Raw genomic sequence first — 12533 nt, forward strand, 5'->3', positions numbered from 1 at the left:
AAATATACGTGAGTGTGTGTGTGTATAACATGCAATGCTTTATTCACAACAAAATCACTGATTTAAAGTTGGACACCTCACACACTCAACCACCAACACATGATCTGGATTGCCTACATGTATGTATGTATGTATTATTACCACCATTCTAAATGGACAGTAGGGGGATGCATGCTGCATTCACTAGAGATAGCACAGGAAAGGTAACGTTTGCGTTTTGGACAAAGAAAAGAAAAACGGCTAAAGTTATGTTATCGGGATCTGCGGCTGGGAAGACACCGCAAATTATGCAAAATGGGAGAGAGGGGGGTGCCAGGTTGGCAGCGGAATTAGGATGAGGTGGACAAAAGGTAAAGTCCGATGCTCTCGGTGTGGAAGGAGATATTATCAAGTGGTTTCTCTCTCGCAGGTTGGCTGTGGTGGCACAGGCACACCTCCCCAGAGCCCATCATCCATCGCTATTCCTGCTGCTGCCTCTTCTCGCTCGCTCTCTTCCCTCATTCCCTCTTCTTTGCTGCTCGAATCCCTTGTGCCTGCTTCCCACTCCCCTCGCTTTCCCGTTCCGATCCCTTTTCTCGCCGCAGAATTCCGTCTGGGTTTGAGTTTTTTTGGTGCAGTTCGAGGGTGGGTGTGAGCTGTGCAGAAGCGAGGAACGATGCTTTGTGGGTTGTGTCATCTCAGGTAGTGGATTGCGTCTGAGAGTTTTAGCGTGTCTCATGGTGTTGTGATTACAGGTGGATCGAGGATTTGTGGGTGGGGGGTTTTTTTTGGGGTGTTTCTGAGGGTTGGAAGGTTAGGGTTTCGTGATTTTTGTAGAGGTTTGCATCTTGGTCTCGGGGTGTAGATTTGGTGGTGACACGAGATACAGCATATGGGTTAGGGTTAATAGTGAGGTATGCGTTTGGTCGCGTTTGGTCGCCTCCCAATGTGTTCAGCTCAATTTGGATTTGTTGTGGTTTGGAGTAGATTTGAGTTTGATGAGTCGTGGGGAGGATTTTAGTGTGAAGCGCTTTTTTGGTTTGTTTTGAACGTTTTTGACATTAACATCGATTTGAGATTTTTGTCTCCTTTACTTTTTTCGAGTCTGTAGGCGGAAGTACTTGGAAAGGAGTTCCTTTTGCATCTGAATCGTGGTGTAGGTTAGAAAAGAGAGATGGCTGGGATCTTGAAAAAGATTTTTGGTGGTTTTTCGCACCACCATAACAAGAAAGAGGAGAAAGAAAAAATTGAGAAGGAGAAGAAAGTTTCAGAAGTTGTCGCTCCACAATCGATACCTGAAGAAGTAAGTTCGGGACGAGGAGGACGAGGTTTCAGTGTGCAGGTTGCCGTTCCGGCAGATCCTGTTGTTCATGCCCCTGTTGTTTCTGAATGTAATGGTGATGGCGGAGTCCAAGTAAGTTTTAACTTCGTCAAATGCCTGTTCCTTTTGTTTTCTCGTCATGGCAGTGTTCCATGTTCTGTTGGTTATAAGTGTCGAGGTTGAAGTGCAGTAGATCCAGAAGTGAAAGCTGTAGCAGCAGCAGCAGCAGCAGCAGCAGCACATATTTGGCAAGTCACGTGTGATTTAAAGCCCACTCTCTCTGATGCAAGACGTGTAACAAGGATGTTGCTGTAACTTCAGAGGGCATTCAAATTTTCTGGCTGCCATTGTGTTTGACAATGCAGCTCCTGCAATGTTATACACACACTGGGCAGTTTTTGATCTCTTGCTGAATTCTTCAAGTTAAAGATGTGTGACCTGCTTGAGTCAATTATATTAGTTTAGAAGACGAGGATTAAATAGGTAGTCAATCGGTTCCTAGCGTTGGCCAGCTGTTAATGATTACGGCTTCATTTCGTATCTAGGAGTTGTCGAAGTCTGACCTCTTTCGTCTTTACATCGAATAAGTGTTTAACTCGATGTTTCGGCTTTCGACACTTACTCTTTTCGGTATGCACAGGGGTTGACATGGTATGCTAAAGAGCTTCGTGCAGACGACGATGGCGACGTTGCGCAAGAGTTTTTGAAGGAAGTCATTCCTGAGTCGCGAGACCCCAGTGTAATTACTCCGTCAGGTTTCGAAGCAGTGGCGGCAAAGCACACAAGACCGCTGAAATTTAAAGGCCCTGTTTGCACACAGAATGGAAACGTGCATATTTCTTGAGTTTTCTATGAAATAGCTGTGGATATGAAGAGAACTTCATGCCGCATTAACTTAAATTATAATTTGAGGTCAGTCGTGTAAGGATAGTTTGGCTGTTTCCTCCATTCTTAAGGTATGCATGCCTTTATTTGGACTTTACGTCCTGACGATTAAAAATCTACATCTAGCGTCAATTCTATGAATTGCTGAGAGATTCACCTTTCAGGTGCTTGTTTCTGATCTTCCCAGATCGGATTTAATACTCCTCCTAAGGTAGGTGGAGTTCAACTTGGTGTTGAGGTATTTTGTTCATCTGCTGCACCTATTGATGCTTATGTGCACAATGGTGCTGCCTGTTGAATATGGATCGAATTTCCCTTTTTTACTGAGGCTTGTCCTTAGCAGCTGTATCATGTCTCTCATACTGCGTCATCTGAATCTGCAACTCAATTGTTACACTGTTGTTTAGAGTTCCATTAGGAGTCTCATGTGGTTCAGGACATATGTCATATTTATCTTATTTTAGAATGTGCTGCAAAGATTTCTGATGGGAATGTGAGATGTTGCCTTTACTTCCGAGGTTTTACTTCGTGGACGCTTGTCAGTCTCGCCACTTTGAGAGGGACCATTCGTCAAGGTGTATGTTCGCAGCCCATCACGTGATTAATTTTCAACAATATAGAAGCTCTACTGCTACAGGTAAGCCATACTGGAACCTTGCAAGTTCACATCAGAAGTGAATTGGCGACTTTGGAATGTGACACACATTGCTACGGAATATCCAGAACGTGGTGGAGGTATGGAAGTAAAGTTAGTGCTCATGGAAATAGCATGGATTGGACAAATCTACTTGTTGTGGGATGCTAAGAGTTGTCAACTGTACGATAAAAGCATTTGCATGGTTGTCAACATTTTTATATGTTTCATTGCTTGAACAGCTTTGCAAAGTTGTAAGCATTTTGGCACTTAAAATAGCATTTTCCATAATTATGCATTCAAACTTCTTCTTCGATTCAATTTCGATACAATACTCAATTCATTAATGTGGGGCTAGAATATCACATTACCACTTCTATTTTTGTGTTGTTAGTCAAAAGTTGCGGCTTAGAATTGTGAACTGGGCTAGTCATCAGGATTAATTTGCTTTGAAGACATGGTTTGTGATGCCATTTCATTGCATTTTAGTTGTAAAATGGTATCACTTGACTATATTTGAGGTCATATCTCTTTTAACAGACGACGCTTTCGAATAATTCTGATTTAACATTGTAAAATGTTAAAAACTCAAATAATATTTCAAAAACCCAATTTGCAACGAAGCTAAAAATAGAAACGCCTTTGCATGATGTTCAAATAGCAAGCTGTAAGAGAAAGCATATGTTTTATTTTTACGAATTGCATTACACAAATTGCTTTGATACTTTGATGGAAATCTTTGACAGCATTCTTAAGCAAAGTTCATAAAGTGAAGCATTTTTGTTCTAAAATTTATTTCCATTCATTAAATGATTGATTTCTTTTGTACCCTTACGAGGTTTGTTTTTAAAAATATGTGTATATATTTAACACATAGCATTATTTTGCTATGTGGATATATTTAACATGTTCACTTATAAATATATGTTTATATATTTAACACATACTAAAATAATAAATAATGGGTTTATTTTTAACAAAAAAACACAAAAAATCAAAAATAAAAACATGTAATATATACATATATATATATATATATAGTGAAAGTATTTTTATTAGCTTTTTTTATATAAAGAAAAAAAATGCATCCATTGACTCTTCAGAATACATATATATATATATATATATATATATCACTTATAACTTATATTCTAAATTAGGTCTTGTGAAAAAATAAAAATATCAAAAGCAATACTCATTCTACATGTATTTATTCTTATAAAACTAAGATTGCCTAAGCTTAAATTTAATGCAATTTAAGCTTCTAAAAATACCTCTACTATAGAGAAATAAAATAATAAATATTTTTATTTTAAAGTTCATTTAAATAATATTATTTTATCAATAATAAAAGATAATATTTATTATCTTAAAAATATATTTTTAAAATTTTTAAAATAAAATAAAATAAAATATTTCACTTTTTAAGTATTTTTTTTTTGTTAACATCAAAAAATATTATATATGTCAATGGTTGAGTTTGTTGAAGTTTCAACTTGCAAGTCTTTGGTTTGCAAAAATGTCTTTAAACTATCCAAGCTTTGAACTACCTAAACTCTAGTAGTTCAAAATATTTAATATTTTGATTTAACAATTCAAATCTTCATGTTTTTGTTATGTAATTTGATAGTGAATTACAACTAACCTTAGTTTTTTTTTTAGATTTTAATATTTGTAAAAGCATTACATTTAAATATGATACTTTGTAATAATACAAAGTAATTTTTTTCTTAAATAATTTTATTTATTAAAATATGCACAAATTCAATTTAACACACAACATAAATGAAAATTATTTTGGGACAATTTTTCTTAGTATAACTGTTTGATAGCAAGTGATTTAGTATAGTATTTTCTTTTAATCAATTCTAATTAAGAAGTAAAATTCCAAAACTAGTCCATAAAATGTTGACAACGTTCATCTATACATTGCACTTTTCAATGAGTTTCAAACCTCAACTAAACTAGGAGTAAATAAATCAACATGTGTAAGAGTGCTATGACTAACTCTTTGCAAGTTCAACAAATACAAATATCAATCATCAACATTCTCCAAAATTATACAATGTGCACAAATCACAAGTTAACAAAACCTATTATATTATCCATAAATCTAGACAATAATAAACATCAATACAAGGAATGAATGTTAGACATTCTAAATGAGTAACACAAACCATTAAACCATTGATGCTATAGTGTGTGGTGCAAGCATAGGAACAATTAGGGGGTTTCAAACATGGCACTTTTGCAAAACTAAATAACTGAAATTCAATACCTAATATTTTTAGAATCACTCAAAATATCAAATCCAAAACATTACCATTAACCATTGAGGGAAGAGAGTTGAGGCGAGTGACCCTGTTTTTTATACTTGAAATGCCCCTCTTTTCATATTTCAATTTCAAAATCATCCAACTCGTGAGAGGTAGGTGATTTGGTGAAGTATCAAGTGATATTTTGAAGTGTCAAAAGATTTTGAGCAAATATCATGGGTGAAATATCACCCGAGAAGGCCATGTTTGGACCCAATTGACATGTATCAGTCAGGACAGAGGAATATTGAGGAGGAGGAGCTTGGCCACCACCTACACAGCAGCACCACCACCAGAGTTGTTGTTGTTGTACCATAGCTAGTGTGGGAGTGAGGGAGGCGTGGGAGGTGCTGCGTAATGAATGAATGGAGCACTCACCTGTCAAGTTGCAGGTGGTGGTGGTAGTGGTGCTGCATGGATTACACACAGTCTAAGGGAGCAGCTCCGCCATGCCAGCAATCTATCTAGTCTGAGCAAACTCCAGCTTGGGTTTGCATGATCTCATGCCCAATCTCTGCCGATATAAAACTCACCCACAACATGGGGTGTAGCCACTCAAACCTCTAGCTGGACTGCAGTACATTAGTGCAGGATTCAAGGACGCTGGGTTAGTGTTTGTCTTGCCTTTGTTGTGGGTTGAACGCCCACTGCATCGCTTGCAATCATCAGCATATTCTCCACATGCTGTGAGTTCTGTGGATACAGTTGGGTGGGATACGGAATGGCGTTAACGATGATGTTTGCTGTTGTTACTGTTGCTGTTGCTTTTGGAGTGTTGTTTCGTGTCGAGCAGGTTGTTGCTTGGGGAGCTGACGGACACCGAGTCACTTGTCTGATTGCTGAGGTGAGTTGGACTGCGAGGTGCTGCAGGTTGAGTGGTTGGATGTTTGTGATAAGTTGAGGATGTGTTGGCTGGAAGATCTGTTGGAGATTATGATTCTGTGGGTGCTGCAGCCTCTGTTGTATGAGCCTACCAAACAAGCTATCGCTGCATTGCTCCCCAAATCTGCCAACGGGAACTTGGCCGACTTGTGCACATGGCCAGACGACGTGCGCTGGATGGATAAGTATAAATGGACCCGGGAGCTTCACTGGGTTAACACCCCAAACCACGTGTGCAAGTATGACTACAATCGTGAGTCTGCAACTCCCATTCAAATTACGTATAATTATGCAATTTTGTTTCAGTCAGAGGGTTGTGGAAGATGCAGTTTTCTTTTCATGTTTTGGTGCAGATCTGGGAACAGAGGATATGATCTTTGGTCTTCAGTCTCGACATCCTGAGGGAAAATTGAAGTCCACTCTTGAGTGTCGCTTCTGCTCATAGATTCACACATCTCTACAGAGGAACTTATGAAAAAAATTTATAAACTGCAAGACCATGTTTTTCGTGGTTTGTTATTATCCATGTCGTGCTGAGAAGAAATGAAACGATTTGTATGACAGGAGATTGCCACGACCACATGGGAACTCCAAATGTGTGCATCTCAGGGGCTATCAACAACTTCACCCATATATTGTGGAATCACACCAGAAACCGCAACATGAAAAACGGTAGAGGTATTCTACTTTGCTGCTATGAAGTTGCATTAAAAATGTTTCTCTGTTTGTTTATTTTCATTCCTTACAAGTTGGAGTTAGAACCAATGTGTTCGAAGATCTCGCATGGTTTTCTATTGAGCTCACAAGCACACTAAAGCCTGCAACTAGAAAAAGAATCCACTCAGATTCTGGATCTTCAAGTTATGGATCCTCATCAGACATATTCACTTGTTACCGGGCATTTGTATTTGGGGAAGCGGAAGATGTGACAGAAGCTCTTCTCTTTCTAGCTCATTTTATGGGTGACATCCACCAAGTAAGTACTTGAATCACTGGTTTTTAAGATCCCACATAGCATCATCCATCTAATTTAAACGTATCCTTCTCAGCTCCACAATCAACTACAGATGTGTGTTTCTCGAACAAGAAATTGTGTACAATTCTGATGTGTAGGATATTTTTAGTATGCGAACCATCGAGGTGAAGTTCGTGTTTGACAAGCTTGACTGCGTTGATTGCAGCCATTGCACACTGGCTTTCGATCAGACCAGGGAGGAAACAACATCAGCGTATATTGGTACCATCGGAGAAGTGACTTGCATCATGTAAACCCTCTGCCTGGAAATGAAAGCAGCCCAATTACCTCGATCCTTTGTCGAATTGAAAAGTCCCACATGCTGTTTAACCAAAAAATAAAAAATAAAAAAATAAAAAAAATAGAACAAGTTAACTTCTCATTTCTAATCTCAGCGTTTTGTGTTGCGGAGCAGGTATGGGATACTGAAATTGTTAGCAAAGCATTGAAAGAAAACCACAACTCAGATCCGGAAATCATGGCTGACAGTATACTCAACAATGCAACAGTAAGAAAACCTCACATGCCATTAATAACGAAAGCTTCATATCGAAGAGATGAGCAATTGCACATCAATAGCTTCTAAGATCTGAACTGTCTACATGCTTGAGAAACTGTTTCATATATCCATTGATGGGGAGGAGAGAGCTGCAGGACAATTGGGCAAGTGAGGTCGACGCTTGGGGCATTTGCCACAACCGCAAACTTTCCTGTCCCGACACGTGAGTGAATTCTCCAAAGGCTCTCTCAATCTTCTAATGGCAAAAACTGAAGAACCGAGAGTGCAAAACCAGTGCATGTTATTTATACCCAAGTATCTATATTTTACGCTTTTGAGATCATTGATATAGATAATTGATCTCCATCCTTGGCAGGTATGCAACGGAGAGTATAAATCTTGCCTGTAAGTGGGCATACAGTGGTGCTGCCCCTGGAACTGCACTTGGTGGTGAGGCCCTTACACTCACTTTATTGATTTGAGCACATTCTCAAAAACCTCTACTAAACGCCGCAACCATTGAAAACCAAGCGTTGTTCTCCCTGCGCTTGTAGTAAAATAAACTTCCAGGTTGACAGACAGATGTGTTCACAAGCTGACTCGTTTTGCGTTGCAGCTGCTTTACTGGGTTTCTATGAAGCTAGAAATTGTAATGTCTACAGCAAATAACGTTACTTTTGTTACAGAGAAATACCGAATGAGCTGAACATATTTGCTAATATTTATATATTTTTTTCTGGCTACTTGTGTAGATGAATACTACACGTCCAGGTTACCAACAGTTGAATTGCGGTTGGCACAAGGAGGTGTAAGGCTTGCAGCAATTCTGAACTCTATATTTGATCCAAATGCCCCCCAGTGAAGTTTTCTTCTCGTCTCATAGAAAGCTTACAAGGGAGACACGTTTGACAAAACTAACAAAAAAGAAAACAAACAAAAAAAAACAGGACACAGTTTGGTGATAATTGAAGGGAGATTGAATCACAAACCAGTTTGACAGAAAGAATAAAATTAAAGTCCCAAAAAGAGTTATCAAATGCTTACACAATAGCAGATTCTCTGATTGAGTCACCTTGTGAATACAATCGTTTTACATTTTTTGAGAAGAGTCAGTATGGAAAACTAAGCTTAGTGAAAACAACACAACTATTCCACTTTGAAAAACAAATGTAGTAGTACAGATTGTAATGTCTTCTTCTACAGTAAATTTAAGCAAATACGAAGTCCTTAAATTGTAGAAGTTGGTTTATCAATCGTGTAAATAATCTTATGCTATTCTTTTTAAATTGTATGTATAGTATTCACAAATAAAATAAAATAAAATAAACTGACGCAATGTTATTATTCAATGGATCCTAATATTTGTCACGATCACACAATATATGATTTTTTATACTATATTTTAAACATCCACACAACACCCACAAACTTTTAGTGAACATTTTTCTCCCAACAGTATGGATGATAATGTCATCATCCACTGACATCATCCTTCAAGATGAATGAATGTCGTTCGTTGAGGTGTCATCCTTTGGGGTTCATTCCTTCCAGCAACAGACGAAGTCTACGAAATATCTGCAATCCTGCGTATCATGCACTCGGAGATAGATATCTTCGACACACTTTAGTGATAATTGTTTTCCATCTCAAGGTGCGACTTTGCGGTAGTTTTAATTCATGAATTTCATCATTAAAAAGTAATATTGTTTGGGTTATGAAAGCTGCACTGATCGTTGACAAGAGCATGTTTAAACGGCCTTGGAAATGGAGGAAAGGTTTGAGCTCGAATCCGTGTTCACTGTATCAAATCCCAAACTTCATTGTGCAGAATGTGTCGTAGAGGGGTCCTTAATCTGACACCCATGCTTCGGAATGCCTACGAAGTGAACAGCTGTGCCATGAAATGTTTGATATGTAGCAGCCTACTTGTACTCTAGCTCAGCATGCTACTGATAGGGGAATACAAGCTAGCAAATTCAGTGTGTGTGGGTAAATCGAGAGCTCGGCACAGTTGCTCCAACGTTGATTTTGAATCCCTAAAGCGACCCCTAAACGTTTGCAAGCACGGTGTTGAGGTTAACTTTGACGCACGTTGAACGTCGTTGTGATTCCTAAGTAGAGTTAGTGTGCGAAATTGCACTTGATGAAGAGAGAAAAGTTACCATCAAATGGGTGATTGTGCGGATCCCACATAGAACAAAGAAGAAGGCGAAGAAGCTCGCGCCGCTGTCGCATTTGAACTTTTCAGGTTTCAGTAGATGACATTGATGGCACCTTACATTTCAGGAACGAGACACTAATTGCGAAGTGCAACAAGGCCGAAGCAACCACAGCCATTTGGGTGCAAAGAAGAAAATTCTGATATCCAATGATGGGCTACATGAATTTGTTATTGCTACTATCAGAAGACAAGTGCAAGCCAAAACGTGAAGAAAAACCTTGAAAGAATAATGCAAAAAGGTCCTGACGCTCCACTTAAGGAGATAATCTCTAATTGGGTGGACGGCAGAAGGGGAGGGAATGGGTCTAAAGAAACAAAGGACATTAAGTGTACAACCTCGGTACAATTTCGCTCAAGGCTCTTTGAACCAATCTCAATTCTACAAAAGCCTAACTGGACGGGGAAGATGAAGCTCACTTCGGTTCAGGCCCCTTCAGACCTTTCCTGCGCTGCACCAACTGCCTCCATCCGAGCTTCTGCTGTGGCTTGTGGTCGAGCTCACAAGGAAGAGCCTGAGCAGTACTGGTGAACACATTGAGCACCGTGAAAGCAAGAATGGGAGATAGGTCAATGGTACCCAACGGGGGAATAATGCCCCGGAACACGTTCAAATAAGGATCGCAAATCGTGCTCAGCGGGTTCACGATCACTTCAGGCGCGCTAGGGAACCAAGTCAACACCAACCGCGCAATCAACACCGTATTGTAAAGATTAAGAAAGTTGTACACAGAGCTCGATATCACCATCTCCGCAACAGAGTCACCAGGGATAATAGCCGCAAAGTTACGGCTCCGCAGTGCCACCTGCTTCGTCGAGGGAGCTCGGTTCATCTGCACGCCCGCCTGGTAATCCCCCAACCGCAACACCGCCTGCTGCAGGGCGGGATTCCGGGCCACAATGCTGTCGCTCACCTGCTTCAGCCACGCCTCCGCTCGCAGCAAGTGCTGTTCCGCCGCGGCCCGGAGCTCTCCACAGGCCCGGCGCGTGAGCAATGGCAGGTTGGGGACGCCATCCAGGTGGGATTGCTTGCGAAGAGGCGCCATAGCCAGAGCTTGGGTTGGAAATTCGTGGTAGGGCTCGCAGCAGCTCGGCAACGAAGGGAAGCTGTGAATTGCGGCACTACGGCTGTGGAGCTGACGAGAATAAGCTCGAGACTTCGCCCCCTCCCTCCAGATAAGAAAGCAGAGGGTTGGTTGCCTACATGGCCCCCGTGGCTCTGCGACTTGCCACGTGACACTGCCTTATTGGCCCTCTTTTAGCACACATGGCTCCCCCACCCCCCATCTGCACTGCCACCTAGGTGCTGACTCAGCTCCTCCGCGTGTGTCCCGTTGGCATTGCGGAGGCCGACGTGGAGTTGATTCGGGGGTGACGTCGGATTGTTCCCGCCTTTGGAGCACATGGCGTCCATATCTGTATAAACCATAGCACATTAAAATGATGCACACTTCTACATCCTTAAGATGAGAAGATATATAGGATCTTGATCATATTCAGAGAAGAGCATCGTGATAATGCAACATACAACTATCCATATGCAAATGCTAGGGTTCTAATATCTATTCCTATGTTCTTCAATGCTTGTCTTTGAAATTTATTAATGATCATTACAAATCTCACCTTCATTGGAAATTGCCTTTGCTGCAACTTGAACAAAATCTCTACAAATGATGGATCCTTGGAAGAAAAGTCATATAATGTGATCCTTGGAAGAAAAGCCAACTATCCTTTGTAGTCTCCAGGTAAAAAAATTACTTTTATAACTTGATTAGTTAGTTGTATAAGGACCAATTGTGATCTATTGCAAAGTCCTTGATGCATAGCAATGTTTTGCAACAACATAATTGGACATCCAATCTTGAGTTCCAGGCTACATGGTGGCAATCCAAATGGATATAAACTTTTGAAATTCTTAGTTGGATAATAATTACCATTATTGGTACTATCTTTTATAATTGCTATATCTACATTGGGATAAATATGTGAAATTTCAAAAAGTCTTTGCATAACATCCTTGTTTAAATCATCAACATCATAATTTTCAGCAAATAAAATAAACATATCAATGAAATAATCATCCAAGTATTCCATTATCATTCAATCTTGAATAAACTACTTAAATCAAATCATTTGAAATTGAATCTACTTATATATGTTTTAAAAAAATTATATTATTTTTCAATGGATCTATAATTGTTGATCCATTTCTAATCTATAAATAAAAAATAATATTATATATATTAAAAATAACAAATATATCATTTTTTTTTAAATAACAATCTTATATAATGCATACCTTCAAAAGTTCTTTAGCAAATAATTGATTTTCATGAAATACACATTTAGACACATGTTTTTGAATAATTTATATACTTTAGTATTAGACTAGATATTTGATCATTGCAAAAAAGCATCAACAATCACTTTTCTTGAGCCATTAACAACAATATGAAGAATTTGCTGAAAATCTCCACCAAAGATTATAATAATTTTGTCCAATTACTTATTAGTGTCATTTATGTCTCAAAGAATTTTATCAACTGCCTCAGCACAATTGTGATGATACATTTGTATCTCATTCCAAACAATGAGAATTGTCTTTCTTAGCACATTTGTGTATGGTGCATTCATTGTAATATTGCAAAACAAATCTTTATAAAGATTGAGCAAAATTTTAAACATTAAGTATGCAATCCGTCCACTACTTAACAGTTGTGCTGCAATTCTTGAAGAAGCAATATACAAAATAATTTTTCTATCACTTCAAAAATTCATTGCTATT

General features: G+C 39.0%; 3 protein-coding genes across 16 annotated transcripts; 2 read left to right on the forward strand and 1 right to left on the reverse strand.

Annotated features, from left to right (window-relative positions):
* Window positions 1-388: 388 nt before the first annotated feature.
* On the forward strand, window positions 389-2508 carry LOC112287964 (uncharacterized). 3 transcript variants are annotated; one of them, XM_090253693.1, is made up of 3 exons: window positions 389-1393; window positions 1486-1548; window positions 1941-2508. In XM_090253693.1, the coding sequence occupies exons 1-3, from the start codon at window positions 1154-1156 to the stop codon at window positions 2142-2144; spliced, it is 507 nt and encodes a 168-aa protein (XP_090109819.1). In that variant the 5' UTR covers window positions 389-1153; the 3' UTR covers window positions 2145-2508. The 3 variants fall into 3 exon arrangements, with proteins under 3 accessions (XP_090109819.1, XP_024387436.1, XP_024387435.1); XM_024531668.3 differs by having other exon boundaries at window positions 1491-1548; XM_024531667.3 differs by lacking the exon at window positions 1486-1548.
* Window positions 2509-5528: 3020 nt separating this feature from the next.
* Window positions 5529-8883, forward strand: LOC112288061 (endonuclease 4). 12 transcript variants are annotated; one of them, XM_024531859.3, is made up of 9 exons: window positions 5529-5978; window positions 6089-6269; window positions 6581-6694; window positions 6862-6992; window positions 7198-7281; window positions 7447-7539; window positions 7686-7753; window positions 7907-7980; window positions 8283-8883. In XM_024531859.3, the coding sequence occupies exons 1-9, from the start codon at window positions 5856-5858 to the stop codon at window positions 8390-8392; spliced, it is 978 nt and encodes a 325-aa protein (XP_024387627.1). In that variant the 5' UTR covers window positions 5529-5855; the 3' UTR covers window positions 8393-8883. The 12 variants fall into 12 exon arrangements, with proteins under 12 accessions (XP_024387627.1, XP_024387628.1, XP_024387629.1 ...); XM_024531860.3 differs by having other exon boundaries at window positions 6581-6688; XM_024531861.3 differs by having other exon boundaries at window positions 5531-5978; window positions 6895-6992.
* A 983-nt stretch (window positions 8884-9866) lies between these two features.
* Window positions 9867-10911, reverse strand: LOC112288062 (ylmG homolog protein 2, chloroplastic). The gene has a single exon (XM_024531869.3). It carries the CDS (start codon window positions 10792-10794, stop codon window positions 10165-10167), a length of 630 nt encoding a protein of 209 aa, XP_024387637.1. The 5' UTR covers window positions 10795-10911; the 3' UTR covers window positions 9867-10164.
* Window positions 10912-12533: the final 1622 nt, after the last annotated feature.

This window comes from Physcomitrium patens, chromosome 10 (assembly GCF_059467195.1).
Source record: "Physcomitrium patens ecotype Gransden chromosome 10, ASM5946719v1, whole genome shotgun sequence".
In the NCBI taxonomy this organism is placed as follows: domain Eukaryota; kingdom Viridiplantae; phylum Streptophyta; class Bryopsida; order Funariales; family Funariaceae; genus Physcomitrium; species Physcomitrium patens.

What these genes read in the sequence shown, in the direction of transcription:
- LOC112288061 (XM_024531859.3), top strand. Translation starts at nt 5,856, where the DNA reads ATGGCGTTAACGATGATGTTTGCTGTTGTTACTGTTGCTGTTGCTTTT. An exon ending in GGAGAAGTGACTTGCATCAT is followed by an intron (nt 7,282 to 7,446) that starts GTAAACCCTCTG and finishes GTTGCGGAGCAG; the next exon opens with GTATGGGATACTGAAATTGT. An exon ending in CCCTGGAACTGCACTTGGTG is followed by an intron (nt 7,981 to 8,282) that starts GTGAGGCCCTTA and finishes CTACTTGTGTAG; the next exon opens with ATGAATACTACACGTCCAGG.
- LOC112288062 (XM_024531869.3), bottom strand. Translation starts at nt 10,794, where the DNA reads ATGGCGCCTCTTCGCAAGCAATCCCACCTGGATGGCGTCCCCAACCTG.
- LOC112287964 (XM_090253693.1), top strand. Translation starts at nt 1,154, where the DNA reads ATGGCTGGGATCTTGAAAAAGATTTTTGGTGGTTTTTCGCACCACCAT. An exon ending in ATGGTGATGGCGGAGTCCAA is followed by an intron (nt 1,394 to 1,485) that starts GTAAGTTTTAAC and finishes TCGAGGTTGAAG; the next exon opens with TGCAGTAGATCCAGAAGTGA. An exon ending in GCAGCAGCAGCACATATTTG is followed by an intron (nt 1,549 to 1,940) that starts GCAAGTCACGTG and finishes CGGTATGCACAG; the next exon opens with GGGTTGACATGGTATGCTAA.